Here is a 19339-nt window from a genome sequence, read left to right as displayed (position 1 = left end):
GCCAGGACATATTAGTCTTGATAGGGAGTTTTTCCGGAATACCCCCGTACAGTAGGTTTTGCGTGTATTGCTTCGTCCGTAGATTATCTAGACCGCTTTTTGTCATATATAGAATAGCCTATGTATCTTACAAGGCATCTTTAGGGCCATAAAGTGGTCGCGCCAGTTTCGGGATGTACCGTACGTAGCCTCAATCATTTGGCTATTATTATACCACATTGATATCATGTAGTAACCCTGTTAGTCTGAAATTCAATCTCACCAAGATGCTCCTCTATCACCATCTTGAGCTTTCTAAACTTATAGATGTATATAAGAATAACAGAGGCCACGGACAGGCTTGAATCTATGGAAGTCAAAACCGCCATGATTGACCAATCGCCGTTTTTTGCGGTGTATATATTGATGATTGTTGTCAAAAGCGCTGCCAAGGCATTAAGTAGAATTGGACTTGCACTAGATGTTAGCACTGGCATATATATAATACAAATACCCACATGAATAACCTGTTCACAAGCCAAATGTAGTTGTGTTAGAATCGCCAATATAGCCATGACATGATAGCACAGCCAATCGAGAAGAAGACACTAGCTGTAGCTAGTAGCGGTGGATTCTGTAGTGTTCAGAATAGCCTCTCAGTTTTATCCTTTATCGACCCTTGTTTCAGTGCATCTGACTTCGGCAATGATGTAAACGTTCCGGGAATGACCAGTACGTATTGTGATCCGTCGGCGGGCGAGGTAGGCTCGGGTGTATTGCGTCCAACATCAGCTTTGCGGCTGCCATCTCCAGGGGTAAAGCGCATATCCATCCGACCGTGTAATCGCCATGGGATAAAGAGACTCTGGCTGCCATGATGACATATATGACGATTGGGTTTTGAGACTGGATAGCCTATGTATGAGTTCGTAGGAAATATGGGAACAAACAAAGATCTTATGGAGCCCAGGTCTGGGGAAGAATGCCAAGGTTCAGGGGAGAGGCGGGGTTGACATGTAAGGTTGAGGCGAGATTCTTATGGGATATTCGTCTTAACTGTCGAAAAACGCGGTCCTGGCAGGTCTTCCGTTGCTTGAGGAGACAGACAGGAAATCCCTTAATATCTGTGAGAACAATGACGCCCGGTCCCGCATGATCGATATTGCAAGACCTATGACGATCTAGGGAAAGGAAACTCGATTCTGCCAAATGTTCGTATTGTTTGTTTGATTGATTATGATAGGATCTGACAGAAAGCTGGTGTACGAACATTGTATGGTATAGATGACCAATGTTGAAGACTCTAACTAAAATGACAAAACCCGCTACTGTGCGGATATTGATGACTAACTGTAATATGCACTTTTGTATGGTATGCCTGGTACCCAATGTCACATGAGGTTTCCGGTATAATATCTGGTTTCTACCATGTATTCGGACTTGGTGCAATCCCACAGAACATGCGTGACTGTTTTTCGGTCCCTGTTTGAAAGAAGGTGGCGGGTGGTAATTGGTGGGCTGGACGGAGGGCAGGAAAGGTCTCTTGCCTTTTGCTTTATCTGGATGTTAAGCACTTATCATTCTCGACTCTAGCATTTTAAATGCCATGAGAGTATACCATCCCTTACAGTATGTCCGTAATACGTGTACAGTGCGCCCCGAAATTGGTGTCAGTATCTATGCTATTTGACTGCTCGTCCAACCCTGATGCCAATATACACTATACTATGTTTGGCAGAACCCCGGATTGTTAACGATCCTTAAGTTACCATTATATTGCGTTCTGTACTGTGCCAACAGACGTGGCGTGAGCATTGGAAAATTATATATAATGTAGTTAAATGAGATGTAGAATTCATATCTCAAATTCAATACATCAAGAATGGAATAAAGAAGACGAAAAGTAATCCCTTTGAGTGTTTGTGACTTCTCGGGGAAAAGTATTGATGTAAATGACAAAGTGTACTTGCCTAGAAATGATAAGCGTGGTAGTTGAGGTGACTTCAAGAATGCTAACTCAAGCCACGATCGGACGATCATCACCACAGGGTTTGAAGATGACAGCTAAAACATCCATGTCCAACAAGAGATCTAGATGAATTCCCCAACAAAGGAGGGGTGGAGGTGAGGAGAGCATTACAAGAGAACCAAATGGGCGCCGAACAATGTCGATAAGACAATCATCAAGCCAAGGGTAGCGGGGATGCTCACTTGCAGGGGCTTGAGGCCAACAGCAGCACTTTCCAAGCTAGTTGGGGAGGCAGCGCTACCGCCGCTGGTGGCAGCAGCGACCTCGCCAGAGCCCTGCGTTGCGATGCCGGGTGACTTGGTGCCAGCGTTCTGAGAGCCCTCACCGCTGAAGCCTACACCCTTCCCAGCACCCTGAGTAAGGTATTTCTTCGCAGGTAATGGCATGGCAGGGAGAGCGTCATTGGGGACATTCCAGTTGGGTTTCTGCATCTTAGGGCAGCCGGATGCACCTCCTGTGGAATTGTACCCGCCGTCGCCCTTGGGGTTCTCAGTCTTATCAAAGGCAGACTTAAGAGCATCGTAGTCCTTCAGATGTGTAATATCGTTACCGTCGATCTTGACCAGGCCCCACTTGTTGCCTTCCTCAGAGTACTCGTAGACGATACCGCCGGAGTAGACGGCGGTCATATCAGTAGAGTAGAGGGCGCTGACCTCCTCGAATTTACGGGTATTGGTATTGCAGCCGTACTCGGAGATAAAAAGAGGAATGCCGTAGCCGGTGAAGTTTTTGACCTTCTGGTCCCAGCCTGAAGTAGTGAAAGAGGAAGGGTCACACCAGGAGTAGTCGTTAAAGGCGAAAAAGTCGGATCGCTCATCATCAGTGCCGCAGTTCATATACTCAGCCATCTCTAGACGGTTGGTATCGACATCGGTGGCAGAGTAACCAACGGGGACGTGACGGAGGTTGCGAGAACGAAGGTAAGTCCGTAGGTCACGAGTGGCGGCTTTTATATACGGAGCAGACGCGGAGGTGGGACCGTCATTGATAACCTCGTTACCCGAGAAAAAGGCCAAGGTATTATCGTATTTAGCAAACATCTCCACAGTAGCGAAGATATACTGAAGGTAGACGTCGTTATAGGAGGGATCGGGATCGGCACGGTTGATGGAGTACTTGGGGGTGTTGACGTCGAGGACTAGGTAAATTCCAGCCTCAGCTAGGGCTTTCATGCACTCGTCGTGGTTTTTGGAGTTGTCGACGTGGTAGACACGAATGGTGTTCAAGCCCAGTTCCTTAAAGGTCTTGATATCACGCTTACAGCTGTCGGTGTCGGCGATAGAATCATGAAGCTTGGAGGAACCACCAGGCTGATAGTCGACACCACGGATATAAAAGCGATCATCGCCCTTAAAGAAGGCATTGCCCTTGACAGTAATGGGAACAATACTGCTGTCGCGGTCCGTGATGTTTGAAGCAGCACTGAACACGGTGGAAGCACCCAGAAGGATGGCCATGGCCATGGAGGCTACGGAAACCTTCATAATGCCTTTGTTTGGGGAGCAAAATGATGAAATCGATGAAAAGAGTGATGGAAATCTGATGATATGAACGAGAGTCGGCAGATGCGGTAAAAGGACTATTGAAAGAATGACTGAAGGAGAAAGATATAGTAGAAGGGATGAAGAGTTATATGGAGAACCAGGATCGGTCCAACTGACGATTGGAGAGGCCCACTGGGCTGTGCTACACTAAGTACATTGGTCCCGTACTAGATTGCTTCATGATAAAGAATGATCACTATGTTTCACTTGGTCAGTCTTTATGATTATAGATGTGTGTGCCTTCGGGCATTCTACACGACCCCCATTATAGATTGCCTTATCTAGTGACACGCACAGTCTGTACCTTCATAAGTAGATCCAAGTAGATTATTGACTTCACATCAGCAACAAAGCCCTAGAGTGGAGGTATTAGCTTGGTAAGGGCGTATACCTGGCTAGGCGTAGATGTGTCGGGCGAACGGGCCTTAAGGGTCTTCTAGGTTCACAGGGATCCCGCAGGAGAAACACCACTTGTATGGTCCGCTCCTGGAATTGTACGCTTCATTGGCTGTTTCACCATTTTCATAATCGCAAAACCCCACACTCGTCCCACTTACGGACACTAACGGGGAGCATAAAAAGGTCTTTCTATATTTAGCCGGCCCTCGCTCTAACGTTTCTACCTTTAATCGGCTTAAGAAATCTCCTACAAAAAATAAAAATATGCCTAACACAACTTTGCTTTTTTTGCACAAGAAACATTCCAAATGACTAACAAACTTCGACTAGATCACTAGCCCACGACGATAGCGGGACTCTTAATCGCTGCTTTACAAGGGATAACCCCCATCGATAGTTGAGAAAAAGTTTGCATTAAGAAAGTAATAAGCGAGATAATAGTTTACAATGCTATGCACTCATTGGCTGGGCGTATAGGTGGATCTCAGCTGCACCCGTATATACAGTTGACCGAATTTTCCATAGTAGATACATATTCCGTTGGCTCTCAAAATTCGAAAATTCCTTGTTATAACCAGACCTCGACTTGATTCATTCCTCAGACACTATTTATTGTTTCGAGAGAACCAAGCTTCCGTGCGCCCGACATGGCAGCAGACTCGCTCAGCCTGTTTCGTGAATTTTACGTTCAACGTTCATCACCTGCTAGAGTGACAGGCTCTCACTATTGCTAGTCATTGGAGCGCGGTTTCCTTGATCATCTTTGGGCATGGGTTTCAACACAAGATCCGTTGCATGCTGTGGATTCATCACCTACTGGAGGGATCGTTTCAGGTCTCCGTTGCCCATGAACTCTAAAGACCACGGCTTCTAGAGTGTACCACTTTTTTTCAACGCAAAAGCCCAGAAGTATAGAGACGGGCTTTCTGCTGGAAATATTTGTATAAAATCCCTGAGAGCTATTTAGGCCATACATGTGCCTGCAGTTGTGAAGTGCCCTAGTCTCTTTCAATCATTCTAGATAGTGATATTCTCAATATGGCTTCCACGCCTCCCACCCCATCCAATCGACCTAAATCGATCAAAAGTCCCATGCTCCAAAAACGAGGCCATCACAAACCAAGCCTTATGAGAAAAACGGCCGGATATAGCAAGATGTGCGATGCTGATGTCTGTGTGGGCATACGCCTTCGGGAAAACGGTCAAGTCTTTATCTTATCAGCAGATGCTTCGAAATTTCGGGCTTTTCTTGGCTCGCAATTGGTATGTTTTAACCATGTCTCTGATGAAAAGACGACTGACCTATCAAGAACTCCTTCTATCCAGCCCCAAAGTTAGTGACCGACCAGGATCTAGAACTTTATGGTAACGATACACCGGAACAACATATATGAAGTGGTAGGACTAAACCGGCACTTTCACTAGATAGAACCTTTGCAATTAATGATTTGTTTGCCCTATTCTCGGCCTTAATAGTTCAAGTAGAAGCTCCCATCGTCGGGATAGTTTATTGAAAGTATTTTGGGGACGGTTTCTAGGAGGAAACGATTATTTTCCTGCGACGCCAAAACTTGTGTCGCGCTCATGGCCCTGCAATGCCGCCTGTGCTTCCGTGGACAGCTGACGAGACTGCCATGAGAGGAATTAGCTAGGTTGGATATTCGAGAGGGGGAAGGGGGGGGGGGGGGGGGGGGGGGGGTTAAAGAGGAGATTAAAAGCAAGGTTGATCAAAGTTGAATCTCTTCCGGCTTCTATGATCTCTTGTTGCTCAGCACATGTCCGTCGTATCGTCTTATAAACACGCGTTTATGAAGGGTAATCGCGTGAAAGATATTCCAATTCGTCCCAGTCCCCACGACCGTCCACGTCATCGTAATCTTCGCATATATCGACATAATCGTCAGGAGTGAGGATCTCCGTTTTGAAAATATCATAATTTCGTATCTCTGGCTCAATATCAGTCTTTGCTTCCATAGATGATTCGTCCCTGGATCCTTACCAGGATTTAGCAACATTGGGAAGACGTATTCAAAGGAGACGATATATCGATGCAAGTTTGATTCCAGGACACTTTCCAACAAGTCAAATCCCTTATTCGAGAATTCAATGCTGATTTTGCAAAATAGGACGGGTAAACAGGCGTCCCTCACTCGCCTACTGGTGAGTGAATCTGTTGGATTGCTCGATTGTCAAGACACTTCACAATGCCGAAGAGGATTCCGGTAGGCAGCAGCTCCATACTATTGAATCAATGAATCTCAGCCGTACCAGATTGTTTCAAGAGGTAAGGAAGTGATGCTAGGGATGCAAACGAAGTGGTCTCCGCAGCCTTTATTTAGGTAAGTACATCGGGTCGATGATTGGCTTTCAAGGAGATGTGACAGAAAGCTAGTGTACCAACAATGTATGGTATAGACGACCAATGTTGACAACTCTAACTAACTAAAATGACAAACCCGCTATTTGTACAATCTATGCGGACATTGATAACTAACTGTAATATGCACTTTTGTATAGTATGCCTAGTACCAAATGTCACATGATGTTTCCGGTATAATACCTAGTTTCTTCTATATATTCGGACTTGGTATTCGACACTAACCATAACTAAATTGTTAGGAAAGCCGATACAGAAATACAGAGAGTTGAATACGATTGATTAGACCCCTATAGTTACGATACGGCCCACGCCGACACACATCTTGGCCGCTGATTTCAGAGCGTCTGTTTCCAAATATACGCTGATTCGATGGTATGTCAGAGTTCAAGCATGTATAGTAGCTTGGGTGTTTGGTCACTGGCCAAACATTGTTCCTTTTTGGCCTGTTAGCCTAGTGGTAAAACCCAAGCAACTGCGGTCCCTGCCAGGTGCCTATATTTGTTTCGTCAGCACATGATAAATTCGGCCCGCCTTCAAAATCCTCTGCAAGTACAGTCACCACGGCGAGACCACTATCTCAATTTCATCATTGCACCTTCCTCACAGCGAAATGACATAACATAGTTGTACTTCGAAATAGAGAGAATAAGCTTATTTCTCTCGTTGTCCATCTGTTTGACAAAACACGCTTCGGTATACTCTAGGCTTTGCGGTTAGACATCATACAATCATTCCAGGGGACTTCATGGGGAGGTAAAAAGAAGTACCTGACTTATCTGGGTAGTTAAGGCCTTGTGAGAAATAGGGTCTGCATAAGGCAAGCTAAACTTTGTTCGCTGACACAACCTGCAATGATCATTAGATAGAAAATACTTGGAGGGCCGACGTCTACGAAGTATTTATAGGGGCAAGCCTTGCTTGGTCCTGGTGCTCTCTGACAGTATCAGCAGTTTTGAGCAGGTTGATGGCAAAGTGTACCAGTAGAAACAAGGAGCCCGCAGAAATATATCAAAAATGCCGAAGAGATAACCACTCATATCAAAAAAAAGACCTTCATTACCATCACTTGAAGCTTATGTAGATACCCTAGGGGTTATATCCGCCGCACTAGATCCCTTATATTTCAATATTCATGCCGCCAAAAAGATCCTTTATTCCATATCAAGTGGGACGCGAGCTAAATGTAATCGAATACCTTATCCTTACCCACTCTCTAGACTGCAATTTTTTTTAGGAATTGAGGGAATATCAGCACGTATATATAATATTCTAAACGGAGATATGTCTTATCTGGTAGATCAGCCCATCTCCTCATCTTTCCCACCATCCAACCTATAAAAAGAAACTGAGCTAACTAGCGTATCGTATCCTTTAAAATTTCTCTAGTGCATCGACTATACCACCATTCACTAATGCTTCAAGCCCAGGCATGTATTCTAGCCACAGCGGGTTGTATATCTCGTCTTTTGACATGCCGATTTCAACACTCAGCTTCGCCGACCGAATGTGTTCCGAATTAGAAATGTTCGAGTAGGTCTGCGCTAGCGGTGATGTGCTCTCCACCAGGGCAGTCCTTGTAGGACTGGCCGACATGGTAGACCGCGCAGTCGCATTGTTCAATATTAAGCCCTTGCATCCTTGAGGGCATATGGTCCATTTCGACTTGGGAGTTATGAATGACGTCATTGTTCTGGTTCTGTCCCGAAGAACACGTGCCAAGAATCTTCGGAGAACGGAGTCACGTGAGGTTTGAGATTGGAAAGGATCTTCCCAGGTCGGAAGCTTGGAATGTTATGCCATGCATATTTATCGCAGATACAGGTGTTCCGTCAGTACACTTGTCAATGTCTTGTCAAGTACAAGATCTTATGAGTTTGGCAAGTAGCCAGAAATATTCCCATCACCTCTGATTTACCCTTATGCAGCCCAGTTATCGTATGGTCTTGCATCTCGACCAGATCTGATTTTAATTCGTGCGGCTCCCCACAAATAAGCCACCCATTTGGCGTTGTTGAGGCTTAAAACTTGTCTCATCTTCCAAAATGTTTGGGATCACAAGACTCGCAAACTACAAGGGATTTTGTATTGTTTGAGGAAGTGTGCGCATGATTCCATTGGCACTCAAGTAGCTTCAACGCGACTATCGCAGAAGACGAGGTATATTTCTCGAATGTTCGGGATCCGAATACGAGAGAGGGATGATATCAATTTTATTCTCATCCCAGTTCATGGTTGCATGTCCAACTTACTTGATTATTACATAATCTTACAGGTCTCACCTGAGCAGGTGTCGACATCAAACAGATAGAGCTAACGTGTGCATTTGACTACGAACGAAGCATTCATAAAACTCAACGCCGAGAATTTTCACGTTCATAACTTCCGGTATGTCTCAGAGTGTGTGACCCACATTCTCGCGAGAAAAGGTTATATGCACAACCTAATGAGGTGCTTCAAGATTCAATCAAGGAACCATTACAGAACCGTGACATTTATCAACTGGTGCTCCGGAGTCCTCCATACATGAGGCCAGTGCAAGGGGCTATGCTGCAATGCGACCCCTGTCGGCACCTTTGTCTCAATGATACGGCTCCACCGTGCCAATCCCCTCCCCTGGACTAGCGAGTGCTTGGCATCATTTGTGGGCTTCCGTTTCCCAAAACATACTAATGGTCACGCGAGCAGTCCTCGGTACCCCAAAAAGATGATCTAGCCACATTCCACTCTATCTTGCATATCAAGCTGCGCGACATTGAATTGATGCAACCTTGCAGAGGATTTGTCTGGCTAAATTGGCAGAAAATAAATCGAATATATCCATTAGTCATGATACAAATAAGCTTAACCGAGTCTCTCTCTGGTAAAGGCTATTGTTAGCACGCCAGAATTCACTATTGGCACGGCGGGCTAACCCCTTTGGAGATAGTATTCCTTGGCATCCACTTTTCAATACAAGTGCCATTTATCAATGCACCACAGTAAATGACACAGTATTCGGTTAACCCTGATGATTTAACTATATACAGGCTAGGTGGCTAGAAATGTATTAACATAAGGGATTCTCATAAGTGAACCATATAGCTACCTCTGGAGGCATGCTACATCATTTTAATATACTGATATAAATGGCACTTGTATTGAAAAGTGGATGCCAAGGAATGTTAACCCTAAAGGGATTAGACCATTGTGCCGATAGTGATTTCTGCTGTACCAAGAGGGTTTTTACCTTTTTTGCCATTTTGCTTGATATTTTTGCGTCTATCAACATGAAGTCGGCCCTTGTCAAGAAGGTGCTTGGCTTGCAAGATCCTCCGAATCAACACAATAAGACGGCACTACCTCACGATACAGATCCGACTGTTCGGGAATGGTTAAGCGATGGCATTCCCTCCAGACAGCAGGCGGGACAATACTTCGTGAGGTTGTTGCCCTTCTTGAAATGGATCCAACACTATAACTTTCAATGGTTTCTGGGAGATTTGGTTGCAGGTAAAGTGCTTTTGTTAACTTGAGTCCCAGCTCCTGCTAACTGTCCTAGGAATAACGGTTGGAGCTGTTGTGGTTCCCCAGAGTATGGGATACGCCAAACTGGCAAATCTTCCTGTGCAATATGGACTCTATACATCTTTCATTGGTGTTGTTATCTACTGGTTCTTCGCAACATCCAAAGATATCACGATTGGGGTAAGCTACCCAGGTAGTGTCTCATCCGGTGCTTGCATGGGCTAATCAACTGGGCAGCCCGTAGCTACCGTGTCAACAGTTCTCGGCGGCATAATCACCGATGTTCAAAAAGACCACCCCGAGATTGGAGGCCCGGAAATCGCCCTAACAGTCGCCATCCTTTGCGGAGGCATCATTGCATTTATGGGCCTGGCACGGCTAGGTTTCATCATCGACTTTATTCCGGTTCCTGCGATTACAGCCTTCATGGTCGGTTCTGCTATAAGTATCTGCTCGGGACAAGTCAAGGGACTGCTGGGCCAAACAGGGGACTTTGAAACGAGCACTCCATCATACCGAATAATCATCGACACGCTGAGGTATCTTCCCACCGCACAAGGATACGATGCTGCCATGGGTCTTACCGCGCTGTTCGCTTTATACAGCCTCCGATCAGGCTTCAACTATGGTGCAACCAAGAAGCCACGCTTCGCCAAGCTCTTCTTCTTCCTTGGCGCCTTGCGCACAGTCTTCATCATCGCTCTTTACGCTCTTATCAGTCTTGGCGTGAACCACCATCGCCGCGACAATCCCGCCTTTGCTTTGGTTGGAAACGTGCCAAAGGGTTTTGACAAAGCCGGTGTTCCTGTACTCAGAAGCAGTGTAATCAAGCTTATCGTCTCCCAATTACCCGCCTGCGTGATCTGTCTCCTTATCGAGCACATTGCAGTCGCAAAAACATTCGGCCGTGTTAACAACTACTCGATTGACCCCTCGCAAGAGCTTATTGCCATCGGCATCACCAACCTCCTCGGTCCCTTCCTCGGTGCCTTCCCAGCGACAGGTGCTTTCTCCCGCTCGGCCATTCAATCGAAGTCCGGGGCACGATCCCCTTTCACCGGCATCCTCACCGCCATCGTCGTCCTGATCGCCATGTACACATTGACCTCCGGCCTTTACTACATCCCCAAAGCAACCCTATCAGCCGTCATCATCCACGCAGTCGGAGATCTGATCGTCCCACCTAACACCATCTACCAATTCTGGCTCATTTCACCACTCGACGCCGTGATCTTCGCAGTGGGCCTAATCGTCGCATTGTTCAGCACAGTCCCAAACAGCATCTACGCAACCGTCTGCATCTCCGTAGCCGTCCTATTATTCCGCCACGCAAAAGCCCCAGGCCAATTCCTCGGCCAAGCCTGGATAAACGGTGAAAACAACCAAATCCCTCTCTACCTACCCGTGGACGAACCAAAAGCCGACCCAAACATCAAAATTGAGAGACCCCGTCCAGGAGTCTTCGTCTACCGCTTCGCCGAAGGCTTCAACTACCCCAACGCAAGCCACTACTTCGATGCCCTCATCCAAACAATCTACAAGTACACGCGCGGGACGAACGCGGAGATATACGCGAAAAAGGGCGATCGTCCTTGGAATGAGCCGGTCTCTTCCAGTGCAGATGATTCCCATCTGCCGATTCTGCAAGCCGTCATTCTTGATTTCTCGGCTGTCAATAATGTCGATGTGACCTGTATCCAGAACTTGATGGATATACGCACGCAGCTGGATCGCCGGTCCACACCTGTTGTTGTGCAGTGGCATTTTGCCTGTATTAAGAATCGATGGACGAAGCGTGCGCTGAATGCAGCGGGCTTTGGGTCTTGGCCGTTACCGCAAGAGGGGGGTGCGAATGAAAAGGGCGTTGGAAAGCCAGGCTCCGAAGGATCTTCCTCGGATACAGAGAAGGGTATGGAAATGTCCGTATCCTCCATGCCGGAAAATACGGGCCGGCCGTTTTTCCATCCTGATTTGACCACTGCGTTGCGAAGTGTTGATGTATATTTAGCGCTGAATCCTTCTGTTTAAGATAGACTATAAGAATATAAAGAAACTTCAGTTGTTTCAACGAATAAATGTGCATTGTGGTCATTCATAAACAGTCAATCCATATTTCATGTATATGGGAGGAAATATCAGGGTCAATCACCCTCAACGCCAACCGGGAATATCGCAAAAAGAAACACCAATATGCAGTAAAATCACAACCATAGCAAAGCAACTGGTTCAAGGCTCATCAATGCATAAGCAACCAAGTATCATAGGGAACACCTCTCGACTGTGTCTTCCCATCCCGACCCGTTGAGAACAAGACGGGCTCGAAATCACAAGCTGCAGAATACTGCCGAATCAACTGACGCCAGTAACACGATTCAGCAGCAGGAGTAAGGTACCGATCACGGAAAGTGCGCACCGCATTATTAGCAATGCGCTCCGCAATCGCGGGGTTATCAATCAGATAATCGATCTTACGCGATAGATCAGACCAATCGCGATCAACCTCAATATAGTTCGCATCGGGCCCAGTTGAGATAAGCGCCGCATGATGAGCCTCACGCCATTCAAGCGCATGCGAGATAACAACAGAACGACAATTCAGAAGATACTTCCCACGACCAGAGAAGCTCCGGCCCTCGGTATGCGCGAGGAACATGTACCGACAATGGTCTTCAATAGGCAGAAGATTGAATCGGATATCATTCTGATCATCCCAATCAATGACACGCACGCTAGCCCAGCTACTGCCCAACGCAGACTTGAGTAGCTTACTCCGCACAGGCGGGTTCGTCGCCAGACTACCGCGCCACACAAGCTGCTTTTTCTTCTCCTGGAATTTTAGACCTGGCACGTATGTACCATCTGCGGCAGTTTCGCCATCGTCGATTGCGGCAATGCGACGCCGGACTTCGTGATACGGCCCGATCTGCACTTCTGGCCAGGCCCAGTATCCGAAATCGGGCATTAGCCAGACTGAAGTGTCCGAGTCGCGTTTTGAGTAGGCCCAGATGGGACTTGGGGCAGTCGTATCTTCTGCGAAGTCTTCTGTGGTGAAGATGAACTCGATGCTGGGGAGGAGGTGGCGGTCTGGGAATGCTGTTAAGGCGCGGTGGAGGGAGTTTAGGGTTGCGCGTGCTCGAGATGCTGTGACGGGCATTGGGGCGTAATCGACAATATACAACTAAATAGAATATGTTAGAATGAGGTTGCTCTTGAGTCCACCATGACAAATGTCGAGTGGATGTTTCACTCACCTGTCCTCGATCAATAATTCCCCGCACCATGCCATCATCCACTGTCCTGGAATCGAGCTCCTTGTACGACACAAGCTTATTTTCTCTCAGTGTAGAGGACTTGTCAATCTCGATGAATAGTTTTGGGAAAGCGATGCGGCATTGGTCCTCGGAGAGACCGTGGTTGTTTCCATCGCGCTCAACGAAAAATTCCCAACCAGCGGAAGAGTTCACGGGCGGGGCACAATATGGCTGTCGTGATTGTGTCTTTATATTAAATTGTGATGAGAGCGAGGGTGAACCGGTGCCGAGGACAAGGAATGCAAAGATAAACAGAGATACCACGGCGCCGGTGGCCAAGTAACGGAATGAAGGGCGTTGGGTGATCATTCTTTCTGGAACAATTCCAGCTTTGCCCTCGAGAGTATTTTAAGGCTCGATTTAAATTTCCATCCGAGGTCTCAGCCTAGAAGAGAGGAAGACCTGATATTTCGTGGATTGATGTCACTGGTGCTAGCTCTGATTGTTTCCACGGCAACGCAGATGCGAGCAGGTGCTCATGGTACTTGGACATGGATTCTAATTATAGTCGGCAATTGATTAGGTCAGAAAAACAGAGAGATCAGTACGCTCTGCAGCTAGGTTTGTTTATCTACACCGTTCAATGAACTATAGAACCCTGGTCTATCAGGTAGGAATACAGACCAAACTACATCTAGGCTCCGTACCAAAGCCAAATAAACTGTGTACAGTCGAATTTATAGTCCCAACTATATCGGATGATTATGTACATAAGAGGGAAATTGCCACAGCGAGTCGATATATTCAGGGGGTATCTCAACGGGTCATGAAAGCAAATGGGAAAACGAAAGGATAAAGTAGAAGGTAAATGTAGACTTAGACCCGTAATATCATAAGAAATGAAGCAGAGGAAGCCCCAAAGCCGAAGCTTGTCCACAGGCATGTCCGCGCACCACTAGTTGGAAATTCCAATAATAATTATTAGTCGCCAGTGGTGGGGGGTCTGGGACTGTTGCTGTTGAAGTAGCTCTCGTCTATCTTCAAGATCCATTCCACCTTCTGTGCCTCTGTACGAGTAGCAAAGAGGAAAGTGTTCTGGGTTCCATAGACTGCGAACACATTCGGTCGTCCCTTGGCGGACAGCGAACGGTCGGCTCCAGCTCCTGAGCCCTCTAGCAGTCTTGCGAAGTCCGGCGCATGGTCGACACGCGCATTGCGGAGGTTGATGGCATTGATCTCGTCTCCCTCTGGGACCGAGTAGATGTGGAGGTACGGCCGGCGGAGCTCCAGGAAACGACGCACCCAAACGTTGTTGGTATCATCGGGTGTAAGCACGTACCCTGTTTTTAAGGCGTCGGGGGCTTTGGGGAGGGTTTGAATGGTGGCTGTGAAGCGAGGTTTGAGGGAAAGTTTGTCAGAGAGGCCGTTGATAGCCGAATTTCTAATGTGAGCAGCTCCGTCCGAAGGAGGTTCGGTATTACTCCGGATGAGGATCGCCTCTGTTGGATCCTGCTTAAGCGACCACAGATCAAGATACTTCCGTAAGAGTTTGGATTTGCGCTCATTGAGATCTGCGCCCCGCATTGGGGTTGACCTTCCACTACGAGCCAGCGATGGAATAAGACAGCCCGCGCTCAGAGCGCCTCGAGCAGCATGAAGCTCTGCCACACGCTGCCGGCGCTTGCGGTTGGCAATGTAGTCTCGTACCAGAGAGACTTTTCGAGGAGCCCAAGTGTTTAAGAGTTCCTCGCCTTTCACATAGTCATTTTGTGTGTTCATACGCCACAGATCAGCAGCACGCTTAGCTGAAATGGGCCGAATAACCAACGAGTACATGCGAGTCGTCGAGTGTACAACACGAATCGAGTTCCAGAATTGCTTGAACATCGACTGCTGGCGGACATAGGTACGACCTTGGATCTGAATTGTCTGGTCTGCCTCGAAAACAACCGGGTTCTGCAAGCGACTGGACACAAGATCCCAACGGACGGTCACTTGAACCCGGTACTTCTCTGCCGTAACTCGGTCAAGCAACAAAGATCCATGTAAACTTGAATCCCACTGTCCCACAATTGTGACATGAGAGGTTCCGTCGGCGTTCTCCCTGACCGTGGGTTCTTGAACAAACTTCAAGGGGACGTCCGGAGTCTGAAAGTCCTGATCTGGGATCTTGCCCCAAGGATCAAGGAGGCGGACAGAACCAACGCGGATGTTGTTAATATCATCCCACGGAAGCGTTTCCGTCGAGCTGTACGTGATGTTGACTGAGATGCGGCGCTGCAATCCTTGATGAAGCTGGGATGTCCCGGCATCGAGGCTGCTGCTCTGGACAACCTCCACGGGGAGGTATTCACCAGATTCTGCCATTTCGAGTATTTGAATTCTCGCAAAGACATCATGACGTTCTTCTGAGTAATATTCCGATTCCGCGATTCGAGCAGCAGTTCGCTTCTGCGGTGAAGGCTCCGCTGAGTCACGCATATCATCCCAACTAAGAAGCTTGTCGAGATGAACCGATGTCACACCAGCATAAACACAGACCTTCAATGCGGCTGTCCGTGGACTTGACAGCGGCAAGCTCATGCTGTGCACACTTTCAAAGCGAACCGGACCGTCCTCAAATCCTTTGATCATTTGAGTTGTAGTTGCGCCTCCTTCCTCTGAGATACCTGGAACAAATAACTGCGCATGTACATCAGACCCTTCCCACTCCGCGAACCCGATCATGTCCCGCATGACAACGTTAAATTTCAGAGTTGAAGAGGGTGCCTGCGCAGAGGATGGTTCGAGCGAGAGACGAACGATTCCGATGACACTCTGAGTATATGGCGAGGTTATCTCAATGGAAAAGTCCTGCACACGGGTTTCAAAAACAGCCGTTAACGGGATGTCGGCATCACCAATAAGAGAATACTGGGGTGAGCAAGGTTCAGAGAATGGATTGTCGAGCTTGAAGTGTTGGATGTAGTCGGGACGGTCAATGTATTGGTGCAATTGCCGCATGGCTTGGACGCGACGCTGGAGCTTTTCAATCGACCACAAGTGAATCACACACTGCTTGAAGTCAATGACACGGACACCCACACAAGGCTTCTTGGCCTCATCAAGCAGCATGTCTTCATCGCCGGAAATTCCGTTCAACACGAGATCATAAGACGATTCCATGTTATGACCATGGTCGACAATGGCAAACTGGAAGACCACATGCTTGTCCATGATATGGCTCATGATCTGTGCCTCTTTCAGAAGGGAGGCATGTTGCAAAATCTTCTCGGCCATTCGGACGTAATTTCGCTGAGACCAGTGCTTGTACACTGAGCGTGCGATCTCGAGTTCACGTTCGTCCAACTTGGCGAAGCCATTTTCAAAAATTTGAGGAACTGGCTTACCCATATCTCGGATGTGGGTTTCAAAAGTCTCCTTTTGTTTGCGCAGCTGCTCTTCGAATTCCTCCTTGGCTGTGCGCAGGGCGTACTCCATACGCTCCTTCTCCGTTCGTAGCTCTGGCGAGTCTGGATCGGAGGAAGCCCCCACAGACTTAAGTTTTTCTTGGAACTCTTCCTTGCGGCGATCCAGCTGGCGCTGCATATCTTGACGGGCCTGGTTGAGTGATGCAACGCCATTGACTTCATCGTCGTCATTTTGTCGGGGCGTGCTAGGCATGGTTATAGCGGTGTCTAAGGAAAAGTTGTCGAGGGTGCCGTTGGACATGTACTTGTCCCTAATCGGGAAGGAGCTGATGGAGTCGGAATCTTCCTCTTCTGGAAGTCCACGCCGTCCAGCTCGAACCTTCTGCACATCCTCCAACAGTGTATCCAGTTCATCATCAGGCAAATTAGAGATCTGGTCAGGTCCAACCATAGCATTGACAGCTTCTCTACGAGCTAAGAACCAGTCTGACTCACGGCTACGTTGTGAAGGCATGGGTGAATCCGCCCTGGATGAATCGCCGTCCATGTCAGATCCTGCCTTGCTCAGACTTCGATCATGGGTTTTGTTTGGCGCCGGCGACCCAAGCTGGCTTGTAGTGATTGAATGGCGGAGTAAGCTCTGCTCGACCCGTTCGGCTCTAGCCTCCTGAGGATGGTTGAAACGGAAAATATGAAAATCGCCGAGGATGATTCGGAAACCACTCTTCAGTCGTGTCGGCTTGTCAACCCGCATGCCGTTCACCATGATTGCAGCACCTTCGGCGGGTACAATGGTCACAATGTTATCCGCATTCTCAAACGTGCAGTGCTTCTCGAGAATTTTGGATCCATTCAACCGGATCTCCACGGTTTGGCCTTGATCCATATGACCAACCGTGGTGGTGCCAGGTTTGATATTGTAGACCAAACATTCCGCAAGAAGGGGATCGTCGCTTAGGTTGACCAAATGGGGCATTTTCTTTGGTGTGCTCATTCCAATGAAGCCCTTTTCGATATTGATTCCCAATTCCTCCAAAGCTGCTTCACGCTCCTTGTGGATAAGTTCTGTATTCTGCAGCTTCTCTTCCCAAGTCTGGTTAAGATCTTTGTAGAGCTTCTCACTCTGATTGAGTTGTTCTACAATCTCTGCCTTGCTGACCTGAGTGACACTTCCGTCCGGCTGTTGGATGGAGACCATCTGTTTCTCCAAGGGTGTATCTGGGGGATAGTACTCCTGAGGAGCACCTCCTATAGCACCAGGTGCTCCTCCTGGTGCTACTCCACCTCCAAGTTTTGATCGGAGCTGTGCTAATTCCTCCTTGAGTTCGCGAATCATGCGTGCATTCGGGTCTTCGTTCACAACAGCATGATTCTTGATTCGTTTCGCCGAGTCGGCGTATCGCAGAGTACCAAGAGTCTCGTCAAAGTTAATATCTGCAGGAGAAATTGCTGCAATCATAGAGGTCATGGAATTTCCACCCAGAGAATCCTTGAGCAACCATGTTAGGATTGAATCACGATATGGTACCATGGATGCATTCTTTTTCTTGCCCGCAGCAGTCTTGCCAGCAGACACATCAGCGAGTGCAGCAATGACACGACCAAGTGTTGACAATGAGCGATTGATCTCCGCACCCTCCTTCAATCGCGCGCCGGTGGCTCCAGTCGAGTTGGCTCTTTCTGAACCAGCCAAATCAACTAAACTGATTTTTGACACCTTCTCAGTATCCATCGAAGTCTCTTTGTCGTGTCTCTTTTGTGTCAGAGTCAAGGTGAAAACGGCATGTGATCGACTTGAGGTTTCGTTCATGTTGGTCGCGGCAACCGTTCGGGCTTTGTTACCCTCGTCCATCAAATTCTCGATTTCTTCGAAAGAGCTGACGACAAGTTTGGCCAGATCTTCAACATAAGGACCCGTTGACGGATGCTCACGGACTTTCAGGTTGCCTTTGTTTGACGGGTTGAGCAAATCGCGTACCCGCTCGTTGTAGATTTCGAGGTATGACACCTCAACGGTGCAATTTAATGACTTGTCCGCCTGGATTGCGGTTATGCGCTCGAACATCGATTGGCAAATCCGTGGAATCACACCGTATTCTTTGCCATAACCCATCATGGAGTATGATTTTCCCGAACCGGTCTGGCCATAAGCGAAGATACAATTGTTGTAGCCCCCAAAAGCATTATCCAGAAGCGGAGAACCCAGATCGTCGAACAAGTCATTTTGATCGGCGAAGTTTGATGATTTCTTATCGAAGGACCAATATGATCGGTCAAAGGCGAAGACCTTGTTCCCTTCAACAGCGCCCTTCCCACCCTTCCGCGATTTGTCCTCTGCGCCGGGTGGAGTAGTGAGTACGGTTTGCGACCCTTTCATCGACACAATACATTTTGCGCCTCGCTCGATCTCTGTTTAAAGGCAGACTGGTTAGCTTAAGTTCCAAGGGAGACCCCCTCCCTCAACATCTACTCACCTCGACTATTGAAAGGGCGCACTCGCACCACCACCTTAATATTTCCACCGCCGCCTGGAGCCATCTTTGCTCTCTAACCCATGCACGGGAGATGTTTGTTAACAATAAAGGTATATGGAAGCTGGAGTCCGGAGGTGGGATGCAAGTGGTGACAGGGGTACACCGATGCGCGAACTCCGCGAGGAGCGCCGCCTGAAGATATGTCGCAGGGGAATGAGCGCGGAGTCAATTGTAGTTGAATCGCTCGTGATCGTTTGGGAGTGGTTCGTAGTGAGATTCGAAACCGTAGATGTCAACAAAGACGTCATGTATCGGCCGATGTTGATGTTGCGCGTCTGTGATGTTTTTTTTTTGTGGGGGAGATTGGCT

At 47.7% G+C, this 19339-nt stretch overlaps 6 protein-coding genes across 6 annotated transcripts; 1 reads left to right on the top strand and 5 right to left on the bottom strand.

Annotated features, from left to right (window-relative positions):
• Positions 1–263: 263 nt before the first annotated feature.
• On the bottom strand, positions 264–554 carry N7537_010328 (uncharacterized protein; the record flags this gene model as incomplete). Its single annotated transcript, XM_056901382.1, has 2 exons — positions 264–424; positions 494–554. Coding segments are annotated over 2 exons (222 nt in total), but the record flags the coding sequence as incomplete, so codon positions are not given.
• A 1561-nt stretch (positions 555–2115) lies between these two features.
• N7537_010327 (Glycoside hydrolase superfamily) lies at positions 2116–3492 on the bottom strand (the record flags this gene model as incomplete). Its single annotated transcript, XM_056901381.1, has 1 exon — positions 2116–3492. The coding sequence occupies one exon, from the start codon at positions 3490–3492 to the stop codon at positions 2116–2118; it is 1377 nt and encodes a 458-aa protein (XP_056750049.1).
• Positions 3493–7702: 4210 nt separating this feature from the next.
• On the bottom strand, positions 7703–7924 carry N7537_010326 (uncharacterized protein; the record flags this gene model as incomplete). The annotated part of the gene is made up of 1 exon (XM_056901380.1): positions 7703–7924. One exon carries the CDS (start codon positions 7922–7924, stop codon positions 7703–7705), a length of 222 nt encoding a protein of 73 aa, XP_056750048.1.
• A 1673-nt stretch (positions 7925–9597) lies between these two features.
• Positions 9598–11863, top strand: N7537_010325 (SLC26/SulP family anion transporter; the record flags this gene model as incomplete). The annotated part of the gene is made up of 3 exons (XM_056901379.1): positions 9598–9820; positions 9870–10015; positions 10073–11863. The coding sequence occupies 3 exons, from the start codon at positions 9598–9600 to the stop codon at positions 11861–11863; spliced, it is 2160 nt and encodes a 719-aa protein (XP_056750047.1).
• Positions 11864–12071: 208 nt separating this feature from the next.
• N7537_010324 (uncharacterized protein) lies at positions 12072–13455 on the bottom strand (the record flags this gene model as incomplete). Its single annotated transcript, XM_056901378.1, has 2 exons — positions 12072–13013; positions 13087–13455. 2 exons carry the CDS (start codon positions 13453–13455, stop codon positions 12072–12074), a joined length of 1311 nt encoding a protein of 436 aa, XP_056750046.1.
• Positions 13456–14067: 612 nt separating this feature from the next.
• N7537_010323 (kinesin-3 motor protein uncA) lies at positions 14068–19034 on the bottom strand (the record flags this gene model as incomplete). Its single annotated transcript, XM_056901377.1, has 2 exons — positions 14068–18905; positions 18971–19034. The coding sequence occupies 2 exons, from the start codon at positions 19032–19034 to the stop codon at positions 14068–14070; spliced, it is 4902 nt and encodes a 1633-aa protein (XP_056750045.1).
• Between the last annotated feature and the right edge of the window lie 305 nt (positions 19035–19339).

This window comes from Penicillium hordei (assembly GCF_028827395.1).
Source record: "Penicillium hordei strain IBT 12815 chromosome Unknown utg000005l_segment0_segment0, whole genome shotgun sequence".
In the NCBI taxonomy this organism is placed as follows: domain Eukaryota; kingdom Fungi; phylum Ascomycota; class Eurotiomycetes; order Eurotiales; family Aspergillaceae; genus Penicillium; species Penicillium hordei.
The sequence above is the reverse complement of the archived record's forward strand: the minus strand, read 5'-3'. Positions and strand labels throughout refer to the sequence as shown.